General features: G+C 37.9%; 2 protein-coding genes across 6 annotated transcripts; both read right to left on the minus strand.

Annotated features, from left to right (window-relative positions):
* Positions 1–582: 582 nt before the first annotated feature.
* Positions 583–18,818, minus strand: rhot1a (ras homolog family member T1a). 4 transcript variants are annotated; one of them, XM_028042421.1, is made up of 20 exons: positions 18,405–18,818; positions 15,201–15,259; positions 14,992–15,073; positions 14,623–14,666; positions 14,493–14,546; positions 14,031–14,083; positions 13,640–13,748; positions 12,421–12,522; positions 11,627–11,725; positions 11,374–11,482; positions 11,159–11,279; positions 10,735–10,819; positions 10,462–10,607; positions 10,228–10,328; positions 9,861–9,991; positions 9,055–9,138; positions 8,812–8,934; positions 8,532–8,734; positions 6,843–6,965; positions 583–1,465 (listed from the first exon to the last, which is right to left on the minus strand). In XM_028042421.1, exons 1-20 carry the CDS (start codon positions 18,439–18,441, stop codon positions 1,348–1,350), a joined length of 1,983 nt encoding a protein of 660 aa, XP_027898222.1. In that variant the 5' UTR covers positions 18,442–18,818; the 3' UTR covers positions 583–1,347. The 4 variants fall into 4 exon arrangements, with proteins under 4 accessions (XP_027898222.1, XP_027898224.1, XP_027898223.1 ...); XM_028042422.1 differs by lacking the exon at positions 583–1,465 and adding an exon at positions 4,174–4,889; XM_028042423.1 differs by lacking the exon at positions 6,843–6,965.
* Positions 18,819–19,212: 394 nt separating this feature from the next.
* Positions 19,213–25,461, minus strand: adap2 (ArfGAP with dual PH domains 2). 2 transcript variants are annotated; one of them, XM_028043039.1, is made up of 11 exons: positions 25,158–25,461; positions 23,712–23,836; positions 23,533–23,624; positions 23,197–23,285; positions 22,859–22,971; positions 21,713–21,862; positions 21,538–21,621; positions 21,285–21,347; positions 20,905–20,982; positions 20,565–20,793; positions 19,213–19,682 (listed from the first exon to the last, which is right to left on the minus strand). In XM_028043039.1, exons 1-11 carry the CDS (start codon positions 25,240–25,242, stop codon positions 19,654–19,656), a joined length of 1,137 nt encoding a protein of 378 aa, XP_027898840.1. In that variant the 5' UTR covers positions 25,243–25,461; the 3' UTR covers positions 19,213–19,653. The 2 variants fall into 2 exon arrangements, with proteins under 2 accessions (XP_027898840.1, XP_027898841.1); XM_028043040.1 differs by lacking the exon at positions 20,905–20,982.
* Positions 25,462–25,929: the final 468 nt, after the last annotated feature.

The following is a 25,929-nucleotide window of genomic DNA, read 5'->3' on the forward strand; positions in this document are numbered from 1 at the left end:
GAAACCACTTTTTCAGTGACTACTGCCATCAAGTCTTGGTGCAGGTGATTTACAGTCAGTGAAGGCTTTTCTTTTCTACCCTAACCCTAACCCTAACCCTGATTATTATTATTCCTTTAACTTTAAGCGAGTGAACTAGGCTTCTAGTTGAATTCCTTGGAACATTTCAGACCGTTGATGTTTTTTTTTCCTTTCTAATCCAAAGTGATCAATGCATCTCTGAGTTTTTAGGACTATTTTCTCAACTTTCCAATATTTTTAACAGAAACAAAATGTTACCATCGATAGTCCAAATTTTTGAGGTGCTCCATTGCAGACACATCTAATGCAATAACAGCTTATGAATCAGTATGATGAACTTTGTTCAAGGGGTTGAATATTGACTGCAGCAGCCAATCAAAGTACGATTTAGCGTTGAATCTGAGCAAAAACATTATTACGACTTTATTTACTATTTAAGTGTTCTTGGATAATCATTGTACTGCTGAACACCCGAAATTTTTAAAAGGTTTTCACAGCGGGGGTTTAATTACTCCAAATGCAGCTGTGGTTCCACTTATTGACACACAAACACAAAGCTAGTACAGAATATCGAAGTCTTTATTGTAAATGCTGCAGAAGAAGATGCAGTGGGCGGCGAACACGTTTCTAGTTTTAGGAAGGTGAGGTCTTCGTAGAGTCGTTTGCTTGTGGTGCAGAAATAGAAAGAAAAGGAAGGTCAAAGCTTTATTTGAAAACCAGAAAAATAAAAGCAGTCAGAAACGTTGAGCAATAATACTAAATACAAAAATACATGAGCAATCTGTTTCATGTGGTGCACTCCAAACAATGGGTTAATAAATTAACACACAAATGAAACAAGTGCATGATGTTGGTGTTAAATGCTGCTTTGCTCCTGCTGATGCTGCGTTTGGCTTATGGTGCTCCTCTACAGTGCCTACAGTCTTACATAAATACATAACATACTGCATATACTTTAATACAAACAGATTCAAGTCCCTTTGCAGTGTTTCATTTTGGCTGCCTCACATGTCAAACTAGATGAAAGCCTGAGGATTAAAACAGGACCAGATTATCTGACATAAATCAGTTTTTACTAACATGTTAGGCCAAAAGACCACAGAACCAATGCATTTAGAAATAGTGTCTCTTTGCCAACTACATACAGATGAACCTCAATCGTATAAAAGTTTGTTTCTTGCTCGTGCTGCTTGGACAGAAAAGGGGAGAGGTGGGTTCGAGGCAATGAGCCTGTTTGGTTTGTTCAGTCTTTTTTTCTTTTATTTTAGTCTCTCAGTTAGAAAAGGACCAAAAAGTGGAAAGTAGCCGCCGTCTCGTGCCGCGCCATCACCGGTGTTTTAGAACCACTTTGTACATGGCGAAGCCCAACACTGCGAACACGGTGGCACCGAGGCTGGCCCTCAGCCAGAAGGTGGAGTTCTTCAGGTCCGCCTGGGCCATGTGCCTGAGAGAGAGGACAGACGCAGAGGACGTGAGGGCGGGTCAAAACCCAAACAGGAAGCAGAGTGAACCAGGACCAACAGGGCGGTGATGGACTTTCTCTGAGTTGCCAAATGACAAAGCAAAGCTGAAAGGGAACTTCCTGAATCTGAACCACGAAGGATAAAAATGAGCCTGAAACAGGAACTCGGGCTTTGTTTTGACATTTGGTTTAAAGGTACCGGGTCAAACAATGAGGAGAAACAGCGGGAGGGAAACAGGTGGGTGTCAGAAAAGCAGCAAATCTAACAACAAAACTTTATTATCTGATTTCTACGGCAGCTCTGGAGGAATCACAGCAGGGGAAATGAGCCGATAAAATAAAAAACAATACTGTATACAGTACAGTATTTGCCCTTCCTTAATGTTTGATCTGGACAGCTACCAAACTTTGTTTTAAATATACAGTGAGATACAAGCTTTGTTTATATAATGCTAGCTACCAGAGAAAAATAAGTCAACTGGCATGTTCTCAATATTTTTGTTTATCTAGCAAAACCAGAATAAAGAAATGTAATTAAAGCAGTATAAATACATCTCACATGTATAATTATAAACAATAACTAATGAGTAATAAAGTGTGTTGCATTACTAATTACAGCAGTTGGAATTTTAGTTGTTTTCTGGGTTATAATGATGCTAATTGTTTACTGAAGGCTGTACCTCCAGTCTAACACCATGTCTGCTTTTAATTCTTTGTTTCTGGACATTTGATACCTGACTGATTATACAGAATCATTCTTATAAGCAGAATCAATCAGTATTCACTATAAGCTGGTTTGGACAGGCTTTCCGAAGAACATTACTTTAAAAAACAAATCCTTTAAACCTGAACATTTCTCAACTTGGAAAAAGAGTGGAGACTCTATTACTATAAAATCACATCTTATAATCTCCTTTGCTTCCTCCAGAGCTGTTTAACATTTGCTAACCAAATAAAGGCAATAATGAGCTGCGAACTAAACAGAAAGCAATAAAGGAGCAAAAAGCCAGTTAAAAACATAAGAAAAAGAACACCAAAGCCAGTTTTTCTTCTTTTTAAAGATGCCTTTTATAGTGAAACGAAACACACCATGACTGATGTTCTTGTAAGCATAAAAAGAGAAACCAGACTAAAAGCCTCTCAATAGTAACCGTTCTGGCCAGAAACTCCAACAATGGTTGAGATGAGAATAAGACCAGCTGCTGATTGTGAAACTCTCAGTCGGTGTGGTTTCTCTCTTTACCTTTGTGGAGAAGCTGGCTGCTCAAGCGGAGGCCTTCATATAAGCGGGCTCCTCCATGTTGGAGATGACCGTCTAACCTGCAGCACCAGCCTGAAATCCTCCCCTGACAGCAGGAAGCTCAGAGCTACTTCCACCCAGCCCAGCAGCGTTCCCACAAACACAGTCACAACGCCACACAGCAGGTGAAGCTGGGAGATACCGCAGAATTATACACACTGGGGCTGCAACTATAGATTAGTGGTGCATCTGTTACTGTTTTATTATTAGGAATTTACAAACGGCATTAACATTCATATTAAATCCAAGGTGGTTTGTTTAATTTTAACCTGCACGATACAGGAATATCAATATCAGTGCGTGAAGTTTAATAATCACAAGACTGTTTGAGCAACTTTATTATGTACACCGATTTGGCTGCCAATCACAAAGCAGAGACTTAGTGGGTTTAGGCATCAGGATGTGGTAATTACGACTTTTGTTCTTCCACATCAAAACGTGGAAAAACTCAAATTTAAGAGACTAAATGCAAACATTTCAAGTCAGGGGTCAGAAAATGGCTTGTTGGTGTTTGAAGTGATTAATCAACAGATCTCACTGATCTGTAGTACTATAGGGGCGATTGGTAGAAGTATCATATGAATCGTGGATGTGTAGAAGACAAAACTTCAACCAACTATACAATCCTTTCCTGTTAATACGGAGCAAACAAGGAATGTTCCAGAAACCTTGTGGAGTCTTTTCCACAGAAAAAAAACTGTCCATCCTGGTAGCAGCAAGGTGTACTTAATAAAGTGGCCAGTAAGTCGGCATTCAATGATCACCCCAGTAGAGATTTAGGTGATCGAGATCCTAAAACTCTCAGAGAGTGGAGGGAAAATCCTAATTATGACCTCTAGTTTATTATCTCTGATACAGAAGGAAACTAATATCAAACATCAGTGAGCCTCAAAATGACCACGATTCTTTTAAAAAATATATTTTAAACAATTTATAATTAGACTTTTCACCAAGTGAATCCCTTTAATCCCTAATACTGATAGTCTCATGTTTAAGATTTCAGTTATGAATACATAACTATGTACTATATTAAATGACAGTTAAAATCTAAAGTTAATTGGTTGGTTTCATTTGCAATGACAATTGACAAACTGCATTAATTGTGAAGCACTTTTGTTAAAGGTTCATCACTGAATTCCTTCCAAATTCAAAACAATGGAAGAATCTTAATGCATCCTATAATATAATTGTATGATTGCATTAAACTATATTTTAATGTTGCAATTAAAAAAGTTAATTTCTACAATAACTGACAGTGGATTCAGAAGTAAACATTAAATGTTTTTTTTTAAAAAGGTGTATAAATCTAAAATCTTCAAGCTTTATACTGTTAAAGGTTGTTGAATTTGATCAAATCAATTAATTAGAAGTAGTGATTCCACTTTTTTTTATTAACAGAAAGGTTTCCTTTGAATCTTATAAAACAATAAAACAAAAAAGAATAATGATTAAAATAAACAGTTTCACTCAGCTCCACATCTCTTTAGAATTCAAACACAAAACGTTCCACAAACAGCAAATAAACGCAGTTCACACCAAAAAATAGCCAGCCTGGAAAGTAATACTGTCCCATGATAAACCTGTTATTATAGCCTGAAGATGTTATGATTCTTTCATTTACTACCAGATTCATCTTTGTGACCATTCTGGCTGTTCTGATGTGAAACTTTAATAAATCCTAAGCATTTCCTGAAGTCGTTCTAGCTCAGCTGGCTGTGATGATCTACAGCTACAGCTGCTGCTTTAATAACCGAGAAGAAGAAGAAGAAGAAAAAGGAATCGAAACAAAAAAAAGGTTAGCACTGAATGAAACGTGGCACGGTCCGGTTCCATTCGGGTCAAATTTATCAGAAACATTCCCACACCCGACAACTCCCCTCACTCTGGTTAAACCAAACTCCCACCAGATTCAAAACACTGCGCTCCGATTATAGAGACAGACAAAACCTCTCACGCACCAGTAGATGGCAGCCTTTCGCTAAGCACCAACATGGGTTTAATTTAAAAGCTAGAGAACAAGTAAGTCAGGGCATCAGGTGTTAAAAAAAGGTTAAGAGATGCAAGAGGAAGAGGAAAAGCGGCAGCCAGAAACACGGATATGAACACCTACAGAGAGGAAAGACATTAACAGGCATGGGGGGAAAAGAAAAACAGGATGAAATTAAAGTGATCGGTGCAATTTAATCAATCAAAAACATAAAAACACATTCTGATTTCAAAAAGCCTGTTAATCAAATTGATCAGGCGTTAACACACAGGAGACACAGACGCAACCTGATTATGTTCAATTCAAATTCAAATACAAAGCAGGAATATTATGGTCCACTGTGTGTTAAGACTTCAGCGTTAGGTAAGAAAATAAAAGACAAAATGAGACTGAAAACATCAAATCTTATCAGACGAGCAGCTGATTAAAGTTATCCAGAGAAAACAAGTACTTTGGATTTTTGAGTTCAGGGAGAAATTAAACATGCTGAACAGAATGAAGTTTTCAGAGCGAATGAAACACAAACTCAGAAGAATGGCTGTGTTTCTCTCATTTTGTATATAAACAAGTCAGAGTTTACAGTCTGTAACTCCACTGCAGGAACTCAGGCATCAAACAGCTCACTGATCTGACGATTCACACAAGCTAGAAAAGGCTAAAAGAAGCTTTAGTTTGTTTTCTGTATCTTTAAAATGCATCTGAAGTTATATTAAGTCCACACTACAGCTTGATGATAAATTCAATTTTATCAATATTTTAGGTTTTTGAACGTTTAATTTTTGATAAATCTGGATTTTTTTTTTTTTTCCACAAATGCACTTCATGGAATTCCATAGTTCAGAGTGATGTCAGAGCGCCCAGGGCGGCCATGTTGTTTGACAATCGAGTTTTACAGCTTTTATTTATTTGGACTTTGAATTCAGGTCAACTCAATGATGGGATAGTAGCACCAGGTTAAGATTCATTTATTTTTTTAAATTGCAAGAATAAAGTCATAATATTAAAAGAATAAAGTAGTAAGTTTATGAGAAGTCCAAAAATAGCACATTAAATTAGGAAAGTGCATGCAGATAATTTACAGAAATACTTTTTAAATACTTAAATAAAACATCATTATCAAGTTATCTGTAGCCAGACTTTGAAACAATCATGCAAACAACTGAATATTTTGAAGAAGGGACTATTTTCTCATTAAACAAACTTTTTCTCATTATTTTTAAGATTTTTTTTCTGGTAAAATCGTCTTTATTCTACTAATGTTATGACTATATACTTGTAATTAAATAAAAACTCTCACAGTCAGGACCTAAAAATCCAACATACAACTTAAAAAGGGACAATTGCAATAGAAGCCATTTTTGAAAATATTTTCTGCCAATTGTAATTTCTTTTTATTAGAAAAGAAATGAGGGAAAAAATGCTTAAAATTGGAAATTGTATCTGGTAAGAAGAAATTGGGAAATTATATTGTCAAGCCTTGGGACAAACTTATAATTATTTGGCTTAAAAATATGCAAACATTGCATTTACTTCTCTATCTTTAATAAATCAATCCTCATTTTAATAAAAATGCCTCTGAAAACAAAAATGTTTTCCTGTCCGTTTAGCTAGCGCTGCAGTCATGCAGCATGCAACACGCCACTTCCACGCAGACACACGGTACCTCCCTGGCTACCAGCCTGGGTGTTAGCCGGCACAGGCTGGTCACAACGCCATGTGCCAGACTGAACAGAGAGCGGCTCGGCCGGCTGGAGCTGCAGCAGAAACCAAGACATCCAACACCAAATGAACGAGGATGTCTCATTTAAAATGATCCGACACATACAGGTGCATTGATGTGTTCAAGTCTTTTCCTGTAACATCCTCCCACTGTGACAAAAACCAAAACCATTCCTGTTCTGCAACTAATGCAACTGTTTTAGTTCCTGCAGTGGAAATGCAGAGGAAATCTGACTGCTGCCAAAAACTGAGGGAGAGCAGAGGAGCTACGACTGCCAGCAGTGTTACTGAGTCTGGAGAGGAAGAGCAGGGAGTCTATGGTAAAAACACTACGGCTTCATCTGTGTATGAACCTGTTGTAAACGACCCTGGAGAGTTGCGCCTTAATGCTGCGCAGCAGCTCCAACTTGAGGAGGTTTTGACACAGGCAATAAGTGCACCTGTTGCAGGAACACATGCAGCGGAGGCGGGCGTGGCTGCGGACAGACACAGAGAGATGTGTGTGTTCACTACGAGAGCAACACAGCACACAGCAAACAGCATACAAAACAATGAAGACGGGGCAATCAGTAAACGTGGAAAACAATTTGTTCAACTACAAGATTGGATCAGTTCATGTATTTTTCTGTTTGCTACTTTAATCCAAAGAAAATTGGCAACGAACACTTAACTAAAGTATGACGCTTTTATGAAGACCAGAAAAACAAGGGGAAAAAATTACAAGATCAGTTTTTTTTCTACATATTTTCCTAACTGGTTACTCAGATTACACACAAGTTGATAAAAAAAAACAAAAAAGTGAACTGTGTGGCACGGAAATGCTACCAAAATGTTTTCAGGTGACTTTCCTCCTGAAGTCCAAACTGTTTTCATCTAAAGTCAGGCATAAGATGATGTTTGCAGTTGTGCTGCAGCTAAGCAGTAATATATAAAACACCATTATTATTATTATGCTTTGTTTTTTTCTTTTACAACTTCTGTTAATGTTTTTCATGCAGAGTACCGGCGATTTTACGTCAATCACTTGGTGAAACACTGCAGGACAAAAAGTTGAAGCACAAAAGGTTAATGGAGCATTTTTACATAAACACTGACAAATACATAAAGCAAAGCTGCGGCTCAACTCCACATTGAGCCGCAGCTCAACATAAATCATTAGAGATTTATTTAACTAAAGTCGCTGCGGACAAATTGATGACCAACTAAAGAAAAGTAAAAATACTCTTAGTGGTATAAAAGTATCATAAGCACCCCTTATAAACCTGACCAAAAATACCTTAAAATAAATTAATCTTTTATTTTAGCAGAACAAATTTGCATTTTTTTAAGGAAAAAAAAAAATCTGAAATTTAATTTGTGTTAAATTTCAATTTGTGAGGGAAAAACAGAAAATGTTTTAAACAGATCTTATTTTTTTTTTAATCCTATTTATTGAGAAGTGAAGCATGGGGACAGTCAGCCTGCAGAGGATCAATAGAATAAACACAACCTGGTTTTTCTGATAATCTAATGCTTAAAGCAGATTTTGCCCCAACATCACCAAGCCTCAGTGGGCCCAGAAGCCCATCTGCCATGACTTTTATTTAAACTCATAAAGTGCTACTCGCACTCAGCAGATTGTGTGATTTCAGTATTTAAAGAATAGGGCTCTAAAAACTGATACAATGAGATTAAACAAGCACATCCCTTTAAGTGCTTCATAATCCAATCCGAATTCTAATCTGATCAAAGAGCTTTGAGTTTGTAAGACACCAATCAGGTTTAGAAGGACTTTCATGACTGAATGAAACTATTCAGCTCTAGTTTATTAGAGACAAAGAGTTAGAGATACTTTCCTGGGATGTATGGTGGAAATGTGGAAAAGTGGAAACTTGATTTCAGAGACTGAGACCAAACTTGAACAACTTCAGGTGAGTCACATCATGTAGAAGTTACGTGATACAATCGATGGTGTTTAATCTGTTATGGTCAGCTATTCTTCAAGGAAAAAGAATGACAAGTTAGATAAGGAGTGAAAGGTTTGGTTGTGTTTTGATACTCACGGGTACATGGCCATGGTGGTGAGTCTGGTGTAGAGGTCCTTACTGGGCGCTTCGGTCGTGTTGCACGTGAACGGCTGCGGTGGGTGGAGCTTGTGCTTGCGGCAGAAGTCGAGCGGCGACTGGCTGTACTGCTGCCGAACCTCGTGCAGGTCGGACTTGGCAGCGACCACGACGCAGGGCGTCTTGCTGTCTAGGAAGCATTCCTGCAGGAAGAAATATTCAAACGTTTTGCTCTAATACTGATGCAGAAATGTATCAATCCAACCATCTGGAGCCGCACCTTGTAGACTTTAGCACAGTACTCGAAGGAACGAGGCTCATTGACGTCGTACACAAGGCAGACCACGTCGCAGGACAGGTCGGGCTCGGACAGGATGTCGAAATCTGACATCACCTCGTGGAGCTGGAGGAGAGCGGACAAGAGACGGAGGGATTAACTGTCAGCCCCGAACTGAAGCTGGAATACAAAGCGATTATTTAGCTGTAATCCGGAGAGCTTCTGCTCAGAATAAGAGGTTCTTACCAGCAGGTACTTCTCCTGACCGTAAACATAGGTCGTACTGATGGCATAGTAGGACTTGTGGTCTTCTCTGATCCGCATCTGTCTCTGTAGTGGACAATGAAGTCAATGTTATCCATTTAAGGAACATTTTTGCTTTGAGTTAAAATAAGTTAATTTGGAACTATTTATTGACAGAAGTACAGAAGTAGATGTGAGCCAGTTTAACGTGGAAGTTTTTTTTTTTTTTTATTTTAGCCATTTTGTAAACACCAACAAATCTTTGTCTCACTTGAATGGCATGTTCTCTTGTCTTTGCCATTTTGAAGAATGGAAAGTGGGGTATCCGGCTGTTTAACAGTTTATTTGACATCTGGATTAAAATAAATTAGCTTTGTTATAAATCTGCAAGTATTAGACTTGTAAATACGGACAAGCTAATCCTACACTAAATGTACGTTCTTCAAAATTTGTCAATTGTTAAAAAAATGTTGTGAAAACGCATTGATTTGGTTTTTGATTGAGTGTATTACAGTTGGTAAGTCAAAATACTAATGAATGAAATTAAATTTGATGTTAAAATCATATTGTGTAGCAAATCATAGATAATTTGTATATAAATCAACAAAATCTACTAATACAATTAGTTATTAGTTTTTTCTACAAACCAAACATTTCATCACTCAGTTTTATTTTCTCATTATTTACATTTATTGTAACTTGCAACATTCTAGACATATACATATTTTTTCAGTAAATCATGTGATATATCTGAATTAAATAATATGGGATGCATTTTCTAAAATGTTTTCATAGTTGCTCTGACTGACCTGCAGGTTTCTGCCGAGGAAAGCTTGCAGGAAGCCACTTTTCCCGCTGCCGCGCGCCCCCAACACGTTACACCGGAAGACGCTTCGCTGAGTTTGTTTCTTCTGCAGATCTATGCGCTTGTTACGCGTCACTAAGGAAGAAATTGATGCACAAAATAAGAATAACAAATAAATAAATATAATAATTACACTGTTGATGTTTAACAACTTTTAGATGCTTTAAAAAAAACAAAACCATTTAGATAAAATTGATAATTGTTAACTAAACAATTTTAACTAATTGTTTAGTTAAAATCCCTGTTTACTTGTTGTTCAACTACAGCTTACCTAAAAAACATTTAACATTAAAGACAATATGATCCATTACCAGTAATAGCAGCAGCTTGGGACTCCTGTTCATAGATGATGGAGTAGCCGAGGTAACCTAAATACTCCAAACTCCTCTGGACGTCCAGATATGTTGTTAACCTGCCAGGAAAAACAAAGAGAAATCAGGACTTAGATGCTCTGAAACTCTGGTGTGTGACCTTGTGTTGAAGGTTTTTGGGTTAATCCAAGTTGGTGGGAGGCTGTATGCATGTATTAATAGAAAGCCACTTACGTCCACTGGGAGAGGTATCCCTGGTATGTGATCCATCCCTCATCGTTGGTGCACACCGTGTTGTTGACATCTGGACCCCAGGGCATGTAGGGAAATACGTTGAACAGGTCCTTCACTTCCTCTGGGGAAAGCGCACAGTCTCTGTCCTGCATTAAAACAAACAGGTTAAACTTTTGGTTTTGGCAGAAAATTTGCTGCATTCAAATTAGGAGCGCATCTTGAACTAAATGGGCACAAACTAACTAAACTGATCTGATGTGCATGACCACTCACTTTGTCGTGTTTGTCAAAGACACTCTGCAGAAAGAGGTAAGCGTTGTGGTTTAGCTCGGTGGTGCAGTCTGGAGGGACTTTTATCCTGAAATAGAGGCACAAACATTAGTTCAGCAGCTGACCTGATGAGTTTCCAGCAGCACTGTCTAAACAGAGATGGACTCTGGGTCACTTTGTGTTACATAAGGTAACACCAGCAACCACGCCGGGAAATATATGACCGCTGGCAGGTTTTCATGGCCATGGGGTAATATAGAGTCACAGTGACTAAACTGGCTTATTATGCCTCCTGGACTCCTCTGTCTGGATGTTTTCTATCAAAATCCAATTAGGAGACGAGACTAAACATTGAATTCTGGTGTGTTGTATTGCAGGTTTATAATTTTTAGTTTTAAACAGAACTGTGTCTTGAGTAAATGCTTACAGAGGGAACAGATATTCCTGCGTGAGCTCTAGGTCGTCGTCGTATCCGAACCTCCTCAGCACCGTCCATGTGGTTTCGTGTCGACCTCGCTGGATGAACAGAGTGTGCAGGAAGAGGAAGCCTGCAATGACCAGCCAATGAGAGAATGGGATCCGGTCAAAACCTGACTTTCCTGACAGAGAGGTGAAGGAAACCAAACAGACACAAAGTCTGACCTTTGAGGGTGAGTCCGTTATCTCTGACTCCGTCGGTCATGTTCCTCCTCACCACGTTCTTCACATCTTCTAAGGCTTGAGGTGCCAAAGGCGTATTGAAACAGGTTTTCTGTAAACATAAGCAACAAGACATTGAGAGTTTTTTTCCCAATATACACCTAAATATGCCTATTTAAATAAGGTTCCCTTCTTTAATTTATATTAATTTCTGTAGCAACAGATCTAACAATCAAACGCATAATTAAGGAATTACCTGGAAGAAGTTGAGTTCGTTGTCGTTCAGGACCCCATCGTTGTCCAGGTCGGAGATTTTAAATATCCGAGTTAAAGCCTTAATGCAGGAAGGTTTCAACTGCAACACACAGAAAATTTTATATAAAAGTAATGAGATGTTCTAAAGGTGACATTAGAGAGAAAAAAAATACTCTTTAGTTCCCACTTTTCATTTTTGTATGCAGGATTGAACCTAAAACTATTAAAATAAATCAGAATAGTTTAAAACTGGCATCAACTGGACAGACCTTCAGCATCAAAATCCTAAAAGCAGCATTTCTAAAATAAACTCAATGTTACGATGAATTCATAATTCCTCGTTTTGATGATTATAAAGATGATTATTCTTTTCTCTGAGCTGAAATATTGCAGCAAATATTTCACGAACAGGAACTATTTCCTTTTCCAACATGTTTATTAAAGTTCAAATCTCACATCATTTTAGACAAATACTTGCGAAATCAACTTTGATTTCTAGCCACTCATGCATTAGAGAAATATCAGAAGACAGAGCTGGGTAATACTGATCTCTAACAATTTCCACTTTTATAAATGTGAGCTATCTAAGCTAACATGTAGCTACACCTCAGCAGGAAGTGCACCAGAGTTACTGGTAGCAATCACACAAATGCAACAAGTTTAGCCTGTCAAAATGCCTGCAGGGAAAACAGCCCAGAAATACCTGAGCTGCACACACACCAAACACCTACAAGTATAAATGTTCCCCCTGCGTTTTCAGAGTTCAAAATGTGTTCTGCTTCTAATAAACCTCACCTCCTTCTCTTCTGGGCAGTATAGAGGTCCAGTCGGGTGGAGAACAGCCTTCTGGGCGTAGTAGAAAAGCTCAGAGATGTTCTTCAGGTTCTTGGCAGAACACTGAGAAAAAAAAAGTTCAAAGATCAAAAAAATATCCTGAAATGTCAAACTAGAAATCTGCACAGAAAAAAAGTTTAGCAGGGATTCAATGATGGAGATAAATACATATGCAAAAATACTAATGCATTATTCTCATAAGGATAAATTTCCTCATGCGTATCGACTTACTCTGCACACAAAGGGACTTCTTTCTCCAAAGTCAATACTTCCTGTATTACAGCAACACAAATCTCTTTCAAATTTAGATTTTCACCTTTTGTTTGCAGTTTTTAACATCTATCAATGTTTAAAATTAAAACCGTTTGTGCAAATCCTCACGAAAATGTAGCAAACTGAACCTAATTTTTTGGGGTGGGGATTTTAATTGATTGTTAAAATCAAACAAAGGTTTTAACCAGTTATATTTTCAAAAATCTCATATTGTTTCCACAGGTTAAAGTCTTTGATGAGATGCTGGAGAATGAGTCAGCGATACGAGTTTTCTGTGATCATACTCTATCCCAGACCAGGAAACAATATGAGATTTTTGTGTAAATACTGTAAACTCTGGTACTTTTACTCAGAATTATCAAACCACCAGCATCTCATGCCTACATCCTCTGCTAATAAGTTGGACAAACCGAACCAAGTCTCCATGTTGTGTATCGTAACCCCTGTCCTCTCTAAGGCCGCAGTAAAACACTGCTTCACACTATTTAGTACGGAAGGTGTGACAGTCTAAACCTGTGCCAACAGTGTATGTGCCGTGTCTCACGTCCTCCTTGCTGAGCTCCTCTAACCTTGTAACCGATCTGTCTGAAGAGTTAAAGACTGCACTGGGATGTGTGGCATGGTAGAAATCTGAATAAAAGCAGCAATACAGACGGTTGCCAGCCAAGCCTCTAACTCAGCGTGCTCCCAGCCATGTCAGGGGGTCTGAGCGAGGGACTCGGTAACATAAACCCATTAATGACTCAGCCAGAATGCAAACGGAGTCAGGGTCTGATCTCTATTCTCAGCAGGTCCTTCACCGTTTCATAGGTTCATCACTCTGGTGTAATTAAGCCTGATCCTGTGGCCTACTTACATTATATTCATCATCTTGTGTAAAGAATAAGAGGCTGAATCAGTTTTTTACCTCTACACAGGTCTCAATATCCTGGTACTGATTCATGATGGGCAGGATGGTCTCCATGCTGCTGTGCTCCACCAGGTCCGACTTGTTCCCCACGAGAATCAGTGGTACCCTGAAATACAGCCAGTTATTATCACAGAAATAATAAAGCTGATCAACATAAAACCAATCAGCATCGCCAACAATTTTTTCATCTATAAAACTGTGTCTGGAAAGACAAAAATCTTTGCTAGTATCACTTTAATAAAGAGTTTCTTTCTTTTTTTTAATCAAAATATATCTCATAAACCACAAAAAATAAACACTTTAAAATGCTTTCTGTAACTAAGTGAACTGAAAAAGTATGTGAAGGATTAACTATGAAAGAATGATTGTTACTGTAGTGTTTACTCACCTGCTGTCTTTATCTGTGCGGTCGTTTACAAGAGGAATCCAGTGGCTTGTCACCTTTAGGAGGAAGATACAGAATTACATTCTGCAAATGATCTGATCAAGATCTGATCAAGAAAATATACTTTTTTACTGCAGTTCCAGAGACAAATTACCAAAGTTTTTAAACCATTCCAGCTAATACTGAGATCTCGGCACAAAACCTGACTCTTAATTATTTTTTTTAGATTTCTACATTCATCAGGGTTCAAGTGTAGAAGCTGCAAACTGGGAAAGTAAATAATACAGAATTTATTTATTTTTTAATATCCAGATCTGTAAAATATTAAGATCAGAATAAAGATTCGTCTTTCTAGACGGAGCAGGAAGTATGCCTTGATCAGGTCTGATATTTAGGGTATTAAATTCAGTTCCTGAACACATTGTAGTTGTAATTGTGCTTATTGTGGAGGGAAATTATTTTCACCTTTTCGATGGACTTCTTGTTGTTAACTGAATAAACTATGCAGATCACGTTTGCCTGCAAAGAGAATCAGAAACATCAGCTTGAGACGCATGAGATAAATTAACAACAGTGAGAATGAAATCAGACCTACCTTGGATATTTCTTGATAGAGCTGCTCATCAGTTTGCTCTGCTTCTAAACATGATAAAAAAAACATTAATCAATGAATTGTTTTTCCATACCTCCTGAATTTTAATATTTTTCTGTTGGATGCTTTATTTGGAGAAACTCTTGGAATATCAAGAATCTAAATAACAATGACACATAAATAGGTAACTTAGTGATTAAAGCTTCAGCCTTTATTATAAGTAACACATTCTGGCCTGGTAGACGTGTATTAAAATAAATCTAAAGTATGAACAAGTGCAGGAAGGCTAAAGTGGTTTAAAACTGACAGGTTTGTTAATTGTGACATTTCTACGGTTTTTCTGAGAGGACGTGTGTGTAGAGACAGAGTTACCAGAGTAATCCACGATGTGTGTGGGAACCCTCTCTGGGGTCACATCAGCTGGGATAGTGATCTCTTCAGCTCTGAGAGGAACCTGACAGACAGACCACCGTTATAATCCTGGCTGACGTCTTTCTTTTTTTTACTTCAACAAGTGTAATAAACAGTCAGTTAAAATCTAACATATTACACGCCATCAGACTTTACGTTGATATACGTACCTCATCAGGAAACTCCTCACTAACCAGAGACATGATCAGTGACGTCTTCCCCACCTTGGCTGCAGGACACAAGGAAAACAACGAAACTATTAAGAGCACTCTGACATTTATAGTGGCATGATTAGATGATGGGTGCAGCAACAGGAAACAGAGTTTCACTACATTAAGAGAAATACTGTCTGCGTCATTAAATATTGAAAAGAGTTGCACGTCTTCTCAAAGGACTGTTGTAAAAAACTTCATAACTCTGCGCTCAACAAAAGGTCCCAAAACATTACTGTCTGACATGTAAATCTCTGGAGAAACATCAAAGATAAGAAGATCATTGAGCAAATATGACTGGCTGTAATATTAATATTTCAAATAACTCCTTAAACCGCAATTAATGTTAGCTTGTTTTTTAAATCCCAAGCATCCAGTCTCTCTGCGACAGTAAAATATTTAGTGACATTTGTTGTTTTATGAAACAGAAAATGTTTAGGAGGGTATTTAGAGGCTTTGCTAAAGCTTTTTTTCTTTGACAAAACAACATTTTCAATAAAATGATACTGAGATGAAAACAATAAATTTCATATTTTTCCATAAACAATAGAGATTACTCATCATCCTATAAAAGTGGTCCAAAAACATTAACTCTTTTCAGGTAATTACTTGTTTATTTATCACAGTCATGTCTACATTGCAACATTCAAAAAACATATTGATTTTTCCCCCAAAATATTGTGCAGCCCTAAAATTAGTTATAATTACAACACAAGCATCACATGTATATACATGCATGCAAAGAAATACATATCAATTAAAATATTAAAAAAATATTTCCCACTGACTGAAATTAATGAGGAGAAAAATTATTTCTAATCTGTGCACATGTTTGTTGTAAAAATAGAGTTTGTGGAGAAAATAGAGTTGTTTTTGTTTTATCTCCTCCAGTTTTAACAATTATCAATGCTAAAACTAAGAAAATATACAAAACCACAGTCGCCTACAAAAATATGTTTGTAATCCAGTAAAATCAACAAAGTAAGTAAAACGTTGCAGAAAGCTTAAAAAAATGGATCTGTATGATTATATTTTACAACTATCAGCCTCTCAGACAGCTGAGTAACTCCACTTCAGTTGTCACGTAGCGTTTGGCCGCTCTGCTCTCGGTAACAGTCCTACTCGCCAAATGGAGCGATGAAATATAAATAGTTCTGACAGCGTTTCAGGAGAACAAACAAACCAGGTGAAGGAAAGTTTAGTAGGACGCGATTCAATACCTGCAAAGTTTGGGGGGAAAAGATGGGAATTCTGATATTAAACTGTTATTTATCCACAATAACCTGAGGAAATTAGAGAACAGTTTGTCAAAGTGAAGGAAATGTGAATGATATTTTTATAAATTGAATATATACATAACTAATCCATATTAAACATGTTAATATCTTCAAGTCATGGGTTTTAGTTAAAGCCTAAAATAATATGAAAACTACATTTTTAGTAAATGTATTTTATTAATGGCATTTTTGATAATCCCAAAAAATTATACAAATGTGCAGCTAATTTATGTGCCAATCAGATATTATTTCCTTCCAAGAAGTAAACGAAATAATAAAATTACGTTTAAAATAGAAATCTGATCATTTCCCCTTTAACAGCTCGGCTCTGTGGTCGTCTGGTCAAACACTGAAAAATATTGATATTTTTTTTACATCCATCAAATGCACCAAACAAACAACTTCCATTACACTGATCTACAGTAGCATTAACCAACAGCATCTACTTTTATGCACTTACTTCAGTTCAATAAAAATTAGGTAAAGGTTGGGACTGATGCACAAATAGGTTCAATCTTTTTTTTTATCTAAATCGGCTGTAATCAGCAGGTCAGAGCTCAAAGGAAACCTTAATTCAGAATCAGGAAGAAAATATTTAATTGGTGCATCTTTGTAACGAAAATATCTCCAGAACTGTATTCTGAAAATAGTCTTTCTCATATTTTCAAGCACCCGTAAACCAAAAATAAACTGATTTGATACATGGCTGGGCTGCACAGTGGCGCAGTTGGTAGCACTGTTGCCTTGCGGCAAGAAGGTCCTGGGTTCGATTCCCGGCCGGGGTCTTTCTGCATGGAGTTTGCATGTTCTCCCTGTGCATGCGTGGGTTCTCTCCGGGTACTCCGGCTTCCTCCCACAGTCCAAAAACATGACTGTCAGGTCAATTGGTTTCTCTAAATTCTCCCTAGGTGTGAGTGTGTGTGTGTGCATGGTTGTTTGTCCTGTATGTCTCTGTGTTGCCCTGCGACAGACTGGCGACCTGTCCGGGGTGTACCCCGCCTCTCGCCCGGAACGTAGCTGGGGATAGGCACCAGCAACCCTCCCGACCCCATTAGGGACAAGGGTGAACAGAAAATGGATGGATGGATGGATGGATACATGGCTTTAATAGCCTGTGTAATGTCCCGTTTCCATCAAAAAATAGAAATAAATCAAAATTTCAATATTTTGTTTACACCAAGAACTATAACGAGACCAATGCCTTTTTGTTTCAAGGCAGAACATTTTCTGTGGCTGTTTTTAATGGTGACATTAACATAATACTATGAATGAATAAAATGACAGTTACAAGTTAAACAACATTTATTTTAACCATTAAAAAAGCTGAAGATTCAGGATTTGAATGGTGGATGCTATATTTAAAATGGAAATTGGGGCATTTTTTACAGATTTTTTTTAAATTATGGGACACAAACCATCTCATAATTTTGCTCTTTGAAATGCTTTCCAGCTAATATTATTTTTTAAGACAAAAGTGCTTCTTCAAATAGAATTATTATTACATTAGAAAATGTTACCAACATGTTTTTGACTAAAAGGTAGACAAACAAAATGGTTTAAATATTTGTGTTTATTTGTATGAGCCTCAAAAGAGCCAGAAATCTGGGTAAAATGGTGAAAATTAGTTCAAATTCAACTAATTAAAGATATATGGTGACTATAGAAGAGTCCGTTTCTAAATTTACAATAATCAGTAAACAATTAAAAGGATAGTAACCTCACCAAAAATGGAAAAACAGGCAATAATCCCTTCATACATCATAAACTCGCATATTATTAAAAGAATCCATGCTAACCGGTTGGATTTCAGAACCTCTCAGTTAGCAGTAACCTCTAGCTCATTTTATCAGTCTGCCATATTTACCGACTACATCCCTCTACTTACGCTCTCCAACGAGGAGTATCCTCACGTCCTTCCTCATGATTCAGCTCGCTTCCCTCAGCAAAAATGACTCCTTAATGTTTCATTGAGTCTTCAGGGAGCCTTCTTCCTTCTTCTCCTGCCTCCTCCTCCTCCAGCCGCAGCGGTTTCCTAACGTCGGGCCCTCCCGCTGTCAAACACCCGCCGCCTTTGTAGGACAAAACGGACGGACACTTCCCAAAGCTCTTCTGCGGCTCCTCCACGGTTTGCGTCAAGTCGCAGGTTAGCAGCTGGGCAAAAATACGATTTAAAAACGTTTCTGTGTCTTGCTTGTGTGTATTTTCATCTTAATCGCGCTCATTTCGGTGGATCGGTTCGCAGTGTACGTTTCAGGAGCATGCCCGACCTCCAACACCGGGCTGCTACAGTGAGCCATGTGGGACAAAACTCCCAAATATAGCAAGCGGTTATGCTGCCCTCTGGCGTCAAAGTATGGAAATGCACGCGGATTACTTCAACAATATCCAGCGAACAGCTTCAATTTAAAACGGCTACTTCCAGCGGCGGTTCTTGCATTACATGTCCCCTCGTCAAGCTCCTCTCAAAGGCGAACCGAGAATAATGAGGCCTTAATGTCATATATTCATGTAGAAATATTTGTTACGTATTTCTACAGTGGTGGTAAAGCACTTACCACAGGGGGGCGCCTAAACACGGTAAACAAGCTGCAGAAAACTGGCTCTGCATCAAATGACAGCCGTAGAGCATGTATCAAAAAATATCATTTATACAAGAGGGTTAAAAAAAAGATAAACGTATTTATAAAGACAAATATATACAATATTTTTTTTCCACAAATCATCTTTTTCTCATACACATTTTTAAAAGCAGTCAAGATACACCTTATACATAAAAGTCATTTATTTTTCTGAGCATAATTGTCAATAAGTAAATTTTCAACACATTTAATTTAATTTTATTAGCCAAATAAAAAATTAATATGTGTGGAATTCTTTTTCAAATCATTAGAAATTAAGAAATGTCGAGTTAGCATGGTGATACGGAGCAACAGTGCCACAGTGCCAATGTAATATCAGATTATGTTGATGTGGCTTTTTTAAACCAAGGACGGAGCATCATGCCAGTGTGAGCTTATAACAGGAAGTTATTATTCAGTGTCATGTCTGATTCAGTGCAGTGACAGAAGTTCGGCTATTTAGGTCTTGGATGCAGTCTTCTCATGATCATCTCTGCTGTTGCAATTCTTCTCGGTTCATCTCTTATGCCTTGTATGGGCTTGAGCTGGAAAAACAAAGGTCAAAACTTTAGAAATTGGCAAAATAAATCTTTTCTGAAGAGTAATGTCCATGATATTTTGTGGACAAAATACACATTTATAACCCTTTTGTAGAGTGAAATTATTCATAATTACATGGAGGAATATTCATATACATTGAAACAGGATCTAAATTCTCATTCTAAATTTATTTAGACAATTGGGCTTTGTTTATTTCCCAAAATTGAATTGGCAACCAATAAAACCAGCAATTCGGGTGGAATGTATTGCAATCTAGCTGACATAATAAATTACATACCTGAGCATTATTGGTGCCAGACAAGATCAGTCTTCCTTTTATTATTGACTGTTTCTCTACTGAGCAAACAGATTATACAGGAAAACCTGTCTCTTTAATAGTTTTTTCCCTCACCCACAGTTTGCCTAAACCAGTTTGAAGGCCTTTTAACTTCTGCATTTTAAACTACTAATGAAAGCATGGGAGCCTGACCTCAGATCCATAGGGTGTGGGTTGGGAAAAGGAAATTAGTCAGGGCTCAAAATGGCACAATACAAAATGTGCAACCAGCAGTTACCACCAATCAATTAAAAACTGTTGTGGAAATTATAAAGGAAACCCTCAAAGTTTAGTTATTTTACAACCATTACAGCTTTCAGCCTGTTCATAATTAAACCTGTGACAAAGCATCACCTTTCAAATCTATTAATTTTAAAAGATGCATTTGCTTTAATAGTACATTATACTGCATTAAAACAAGAAAGAATATTTTTGAGAACAGTTTTTCTGTTCTAATTTTGCGTCTCTTCTTCTGATCCCATCAGCAACATTAACTCTGGGACCATCTGCTCTGTGCTTCGCAGACACACTCCTGGCCTCCTTCTCTTACCGGAGTAATCTTGTGGTGACATGGGCCTGGACAGCACCTTTCTCAGGACGTTCAGCCACTGTTTCTGCTCCCTCTCCTGCTCGCACATGAACACAAACTGCCGCTCCGGAGTCTCCACCATGATGCCGCACTTCCACTTGTTGCCCCGCGCGTGCTTCGGGACACACTCCTTCACGGAGTAGCCGTTGCTCTCTGTCCCGATGAAAATGACCCCTAACTCCTCTGCGTCCTGTTTGAGCAACAGCGATTTGAAAAGATATTCAAATTAATCAGAAGTTTGATGCCAGATATCTACAGTGCAGTAGGCTGGTATTAGCGTTAGAAGAAGTGTGGTCTATACCAGTTGGTCTTTGAAGTAGAGCAGCTTCCTGTTTTGAGAGTCCAAAATAAACCAGCGTTTTTTGAAAGACTCCTTCTGCTGTTTAAACATAAATTATGTTTAATCCAAAGAATCCATGAATATGCTCCACTTAGGAGAAATTTTCTTAACAAAGTTACCTACTGTGTAGTTATTATGTTATATTAGAGTGAGAAGTGTGTGTGTGTGTCTATGTGAGAAAGAGGAACAGAAACATTCAAATGTACATCTTAGAGCAAATAACGTCAAAAATAGCTAATGGATGACTGGAAATGAAATGCTCCACTGCTAAAAGAACAAACTATGCAAAAAAGGACTAATTAACCAAAACACATAACAATGTGATGCTCTTTATGACTTACCAAGGGCCCCGTCTTTTCCATGTACCCCTCTTTTAGATAATTTCTTGTTATCATTGGCACAAGCTGTCACAAAAAGACAATTAAAACTCTTTCACTTGATCGTTTTATTCAAATCAAATAAGAGATACTCAGTAAAGCTTGTAAATGCGTGACAAATTACTTTCAAAGAATGAGAAAAGAGTTGTAGACTTGAAAGGAATGATCAAAAATGCCGGACAGGAATGTGAGCAATTCAAGGTGAGTCAGATCTTACGTCCTCATCGCTACCAGTCGGATATGCGGTCTTCAGGTATGCATAGCGAGCAGCCCGGATGGAGTTGTACCAGATTACTATTTCCTGAAGCACAAAAGGGAGCCAGGACCAATATGTGAAACTCCAAAACCAGTTTTAAAACAATAAACACAACAGATCTGTTCTAATGCTTCACCTCAGAGCTCTCGTGATAGACATAGAGGTTCCTGGATTTATTTTCATCCTGGTATGTAATCTGCAGCCCATGAGAATGACCGATCTTCTGTGGCTGAAAGGTGGCGTTCAGATCCTTGATGGAGATTACAGCTTTAGGGCCTTTTGACTCCTAAATGACAGACATGTTGAAGTACTTCAGCAACGTAGGAGATAAGGGAAGTAAATTAACATAAATGTGCACAAGTTTTTGTATTCAGTGTTTGCTAATATTTTGTAGAGCCATATGTTGTTGCTGTTACATTTGCAATTCTCCATCAGCTTCCCACATGTAGAGACTGACATTTATGCCCATTCTTTTTAGCAAAATAGCTCAAACTCTGTGGAACTGGATGGAGAGTGTCTGTCAATATCAATTTTCAAGTCTTGCAAAAATTCCTAACTGCATTCAGGTCTGGACTTTGACTGTACCATACTAACATAAACCAGTTAATTGTAGCTCTGTCTGTATGTTTTGGGTAGTAGCTTTTTCTGTTTAGCGCCATCCATCAACTCTGATCAGATCCCTTTCGATGCAGAAGGAAAGCATCCCCACAGTGTGATGCTGCCACCACCATGTTTTAACATGACAGTATTTTTTTTCCCACACATTAAATTTTTTCATGTAGGCCAGAAACCTGCATTTCTTTCACTAGACCAGAACATGTCCACTGTGTCCCCTAAATAACTCTAAGCTGATTCTCGGATAAATTCTCTCCTTACACGACCAGTCAGTTTATGTGGATGGCGATGTCTTGGTAGCTTTTTCAATCTCTGTGAGATTTTCAAAGTGTGGGAGATAGTTTTATTACCTAACCCTGCTTTAAACCTCTCTACATTTTTATTCCTGAATTGCTTGCTGTGTTCCTTGATCTTCATGACCCCATTTGTTTGTAAAACCCAGAAATCATTCTCCTTTCAAGTCACAGTTATGCAACACTTTGTGTTGGTCTTTGAAAAGAGACCCTCTGCCCAAAATACAGAGGGCATTTGGGCCTCTGTGAGACTTGCGGTGAACATTTAAACCGTTTCAAGGATATGAATGTTTTTGAGACATATTGTATTAAGCTTGTTAGAAAAAACAATCTATTGTTTTGCTCTTTTTGCACCCGAGCAACTGGAAACTCACATCTTCCTTGTTGTAGTACGACAGGGTGAATTCCCGCTCTGACAGCACAAACTTCCTCTTCTGAAACTGCATGTTATCTTTCCCTTTCTTCCACAAAATTCCTTCATGGAAGCCTGTGAGAAAGAAAAGGCACACAGATTGTTCTCAGGAGAACAAATTAATTTTTTTGCCAATGAGTAACTAATCAATACCCCACTGTCTGTTATCTTCAATAAAACTGGTTTTCCTAACACCATTTAGTATGAGGAAGCACATTATCAGGACAACGTTTGCTCAATCAGGATAACAATAGTAGGCTTTATGTTCTCATTCATGCCCAAAGGGAATCAATTTCTCACCTGTTGTATATGCCAGCGGTGGATACTTGGTTTCCCCGTTGAACTCCATCCTCTGATATTTAGCTCGGATCCACTGATCCCTCAGGACGCTGCAGTTCAAAATGCGGAAACAGTCTCACACATTTTTCTGTAGTAAAACCACAAAAACCTGCATCTTTCAACTTTCATCTAGCAGCAGGCTTTCATGCACATTTAACTTCTACAGCCTGCAGTTGCACTTCTCTCTATTTTCTGTGGTTGCGCCATGTCAGCAGTCTGTTGTCCATCATACGCTGCTAAATATTCCACAATCGGGACATCAGAAAAATAACTTCACCGAACTGTATGAATACTTACTTGCAGTCATTTTCCAGAGGCCGGTAGTAGTACGGTGGAACGGCTTTCTCATACACAGCTCGGGCATTCTCATTCCCGGTGGATTTCATGAACTTTAAGGTCAAAGTTACAAACAAACAATCAGTGTTTCTTTAGAAATACATGAAAAAAATGGATCTGTAGAGAGAGGAAGCTCATACCTCAACCAGGTCATCCTCCCAGTTGTCTAGCCGGATGGATTTGACCCGACTGGACAGGCTGCGGTGGATCCCAGAGCAGTTCAGACATACAAACACACCGATCTTATAGGATGCCCAATCTGGCTCTGGGAGGAGCACAAGAAGATTTTGTTTATGTCAAAACCAGGGCCAGCCCAATTTATAAGCAGATTATGAGGCTGTTTAGGGCCTCCCAAGAAATTCACACGATATAGGTGGACAAATGTTACAGTTTTAAACATACAAAAGAAAGCTTTCAAACTTTGAAAAAGTGTATCAAGTAAAAATTAGTTAAATAATTTTTGCTGAGTACCTCTGCTGGGAAAACATTTAATTTACATTACAATTTATTAGATTCTAGAGATTGCCTCATTCTAAGGTTGGTTGTGCAGAATTAAACTTGCGCCTCCTGCAAGACTCACAAATAAATGAGAAATGCTTCAGTGTTTTAGAGGTCAGAGACCTGACCTGAGAATTATGTCACAACATAAATTGAGTGTGTTCTAGTTCCAAGTTAGAAAATTAGAATAATTTTCCTATTCATGTGTTCAAACACTGATGAACATATACACAAATAGAAGTGTCAATATTCGATATAATTGCTTATAAATAGTTTATTCCTTCACCTTTCAGTTTCATATGAACAGCAATAATAACGGATACGGAAAATGGGGTTGCAGGGTGACCTTCGACCTTCATAGCCAAAATTCTGACAGCAGGTAGATTTCTTGCTGTATTTTGATCTGAATACTTGGAAAATCCACTTTACTATGAAGAAGCAGCACAATATTTATTTTACCTCTCCAGCCAAACTAATCAACATTTTTTGTTACCACAACAAACTTAGCAACCACCTTGTTCCAGTTAAACTAATTATGTTTTTAATAACCAGTTTTTTCACATTCTGACATCTTTTACATTTCATCTTGGCTAGCAAATTATATGATTCACTATGTGACGTCACTTTCCATTTATGGTAGTGGAGTATATTCCACAGGCAGTTCATCCTCATCCCCCATTCCAACTTCACCAAACCTTTGTGTTTATCTACTTTTTTAAATGAAAAGATAAGAAACTCTCTTTGACAACAAAGAATAAAAATAGCTCAAATTTCAGTTAACAATTTTGAATTTTAAGGTGAAAATTTAATAACTTGATGTATTTATCACTAATGGCAATTCAAGGAACACAAACAATAACATTTTAAGTTATTAGACCCTAAAAACATTAAATTTTCACAGTATTTACCTGAATTTGTTCAGCTGTTATAAAAAAAAAAGTGGTTAAAAAAGATTAACTCCATTAGAAAAATATCACTGATAGAGTAAACCCAGAATATATATTTAACATATTTGTTTCTAGATACAGTAAACTGAGTTAAAATCCAACAACAGTGACTGAGGCGGGAAAAGCTATTATTGTACACACCCGGCGCGCCGCAGTCAGCGCAGCGGCTGTTCTCCGGCTGCTTCACCAGTTCCAGTAAAATCTTTTTGTTTCGCTCGTTTGTCATTTCGGCACCAAGTTCGGGTCTCCTCTTTTTCGGCGCTCAGTCCCGCGGTCCGTATTGTTCATGTTGGTCTCATAGTTTTAAGACGCGGAGAGCTGCGGCTGAAAACAACATCCACATGAAAGTGGAACTTGCAGGCGGTTCGTTGAACGTTTCGACGCGATCAGAAGCCCAAACTCGCACACCTCCTGTGGAGCGCGTCCAGTTATTGTTCTGTCTGTTGGAAACAATTGGTGCTTTTGAAGCTGGAGGTTGTCCCTTTGTTATAACCCGCCTCTAACATTGTTCTAACGTCAGCCCACATGACAGCCCTAGTTGCGTTATGTAATAAGATGTTAACTTGTCTTTCAATCTGCAATCTTGCAGTGCCTAGTAAAAACATTTCCTTGAACTTTTTCATATTTCCCTCACCAAGGGATTGGGATTTTATATTATAGGCCAAAACCAAGAACTTACGTGCCTTATTTTACAAGCATCTGAAAGGTGAGTGCATGTTTTCCTCTCCACTTAACTAATACCCATAATTAAAATGTTCTCCAGAAATTCAACTGTCATGCCCAGGCTGTAGAGAGTTATCTAAATGAGAATCTGTAGAGAAACTTTATGCTCACAAATTCAACATGCAGTCGGACTAAGTTTTCAAAAAAATACAGGCAAAAATCTGTGCAAAGCTACAACTAAAGGTAATTC

Source organism: Xiphophorus couchianus, chromosome 16 (assembly GCF_001444195.1).
Source record: "Xiphophorus couchianus chromosome 16, X_couchianus-1.0, whole genome shotgun sequence".
Lineage (NCBI taxonomy): Eukaryota > Metazoa > Chordata > Actinopteri > Cyprinodontiformes > Poeciliidae > Xiphophorus > Xiphophorus couchianus.

Bases quoted from the DNA above. Each gene is read 5' to 3' on its own strand.
- rhot1a (XM_028042421.1), bottom strand. From the start codon at position 18,441: ATGAGGAAGGACGTGAGGATACTCCTCGTTGGAGAGC. The intron at 15,074-15,200 runs GTACGTATATCA...TCTGTCTGTCAG, and splicing joins GTGAGGAGTTTCCTGATGAG to GTTCCTCTCAGAGCTGAAGA. The intron at 12,523-13,639 runs GTAAAAAACTGA...TTTTTTTCTCAG, and splicing joins ATATTGAGACCTGTGTAGAG to TGTTCTGCCAAGAACCTGAA.
- adap2 (XM_028043039.1), bottom strand. From the start codon at position 25,242: ATGACAAACGAGCGAAACAAAAAGATTTTACTGGAACTGGTGAAGCAG. The intron at 21,622-21,712 runs GTGAAGCATTAG...TTTGTGCTTCAG, and splicing joins TCTATCACGAGAGCTCTGAG to GAAATAGTAATCTGGTACAA. The intron at 21,348-21,537 runs GTAAGATCTGAC...TTTTTGTGACAG, and splicing joins CGACTGGTAGCGATGAGGAC to CTTGTGCCAATGATAACAAG.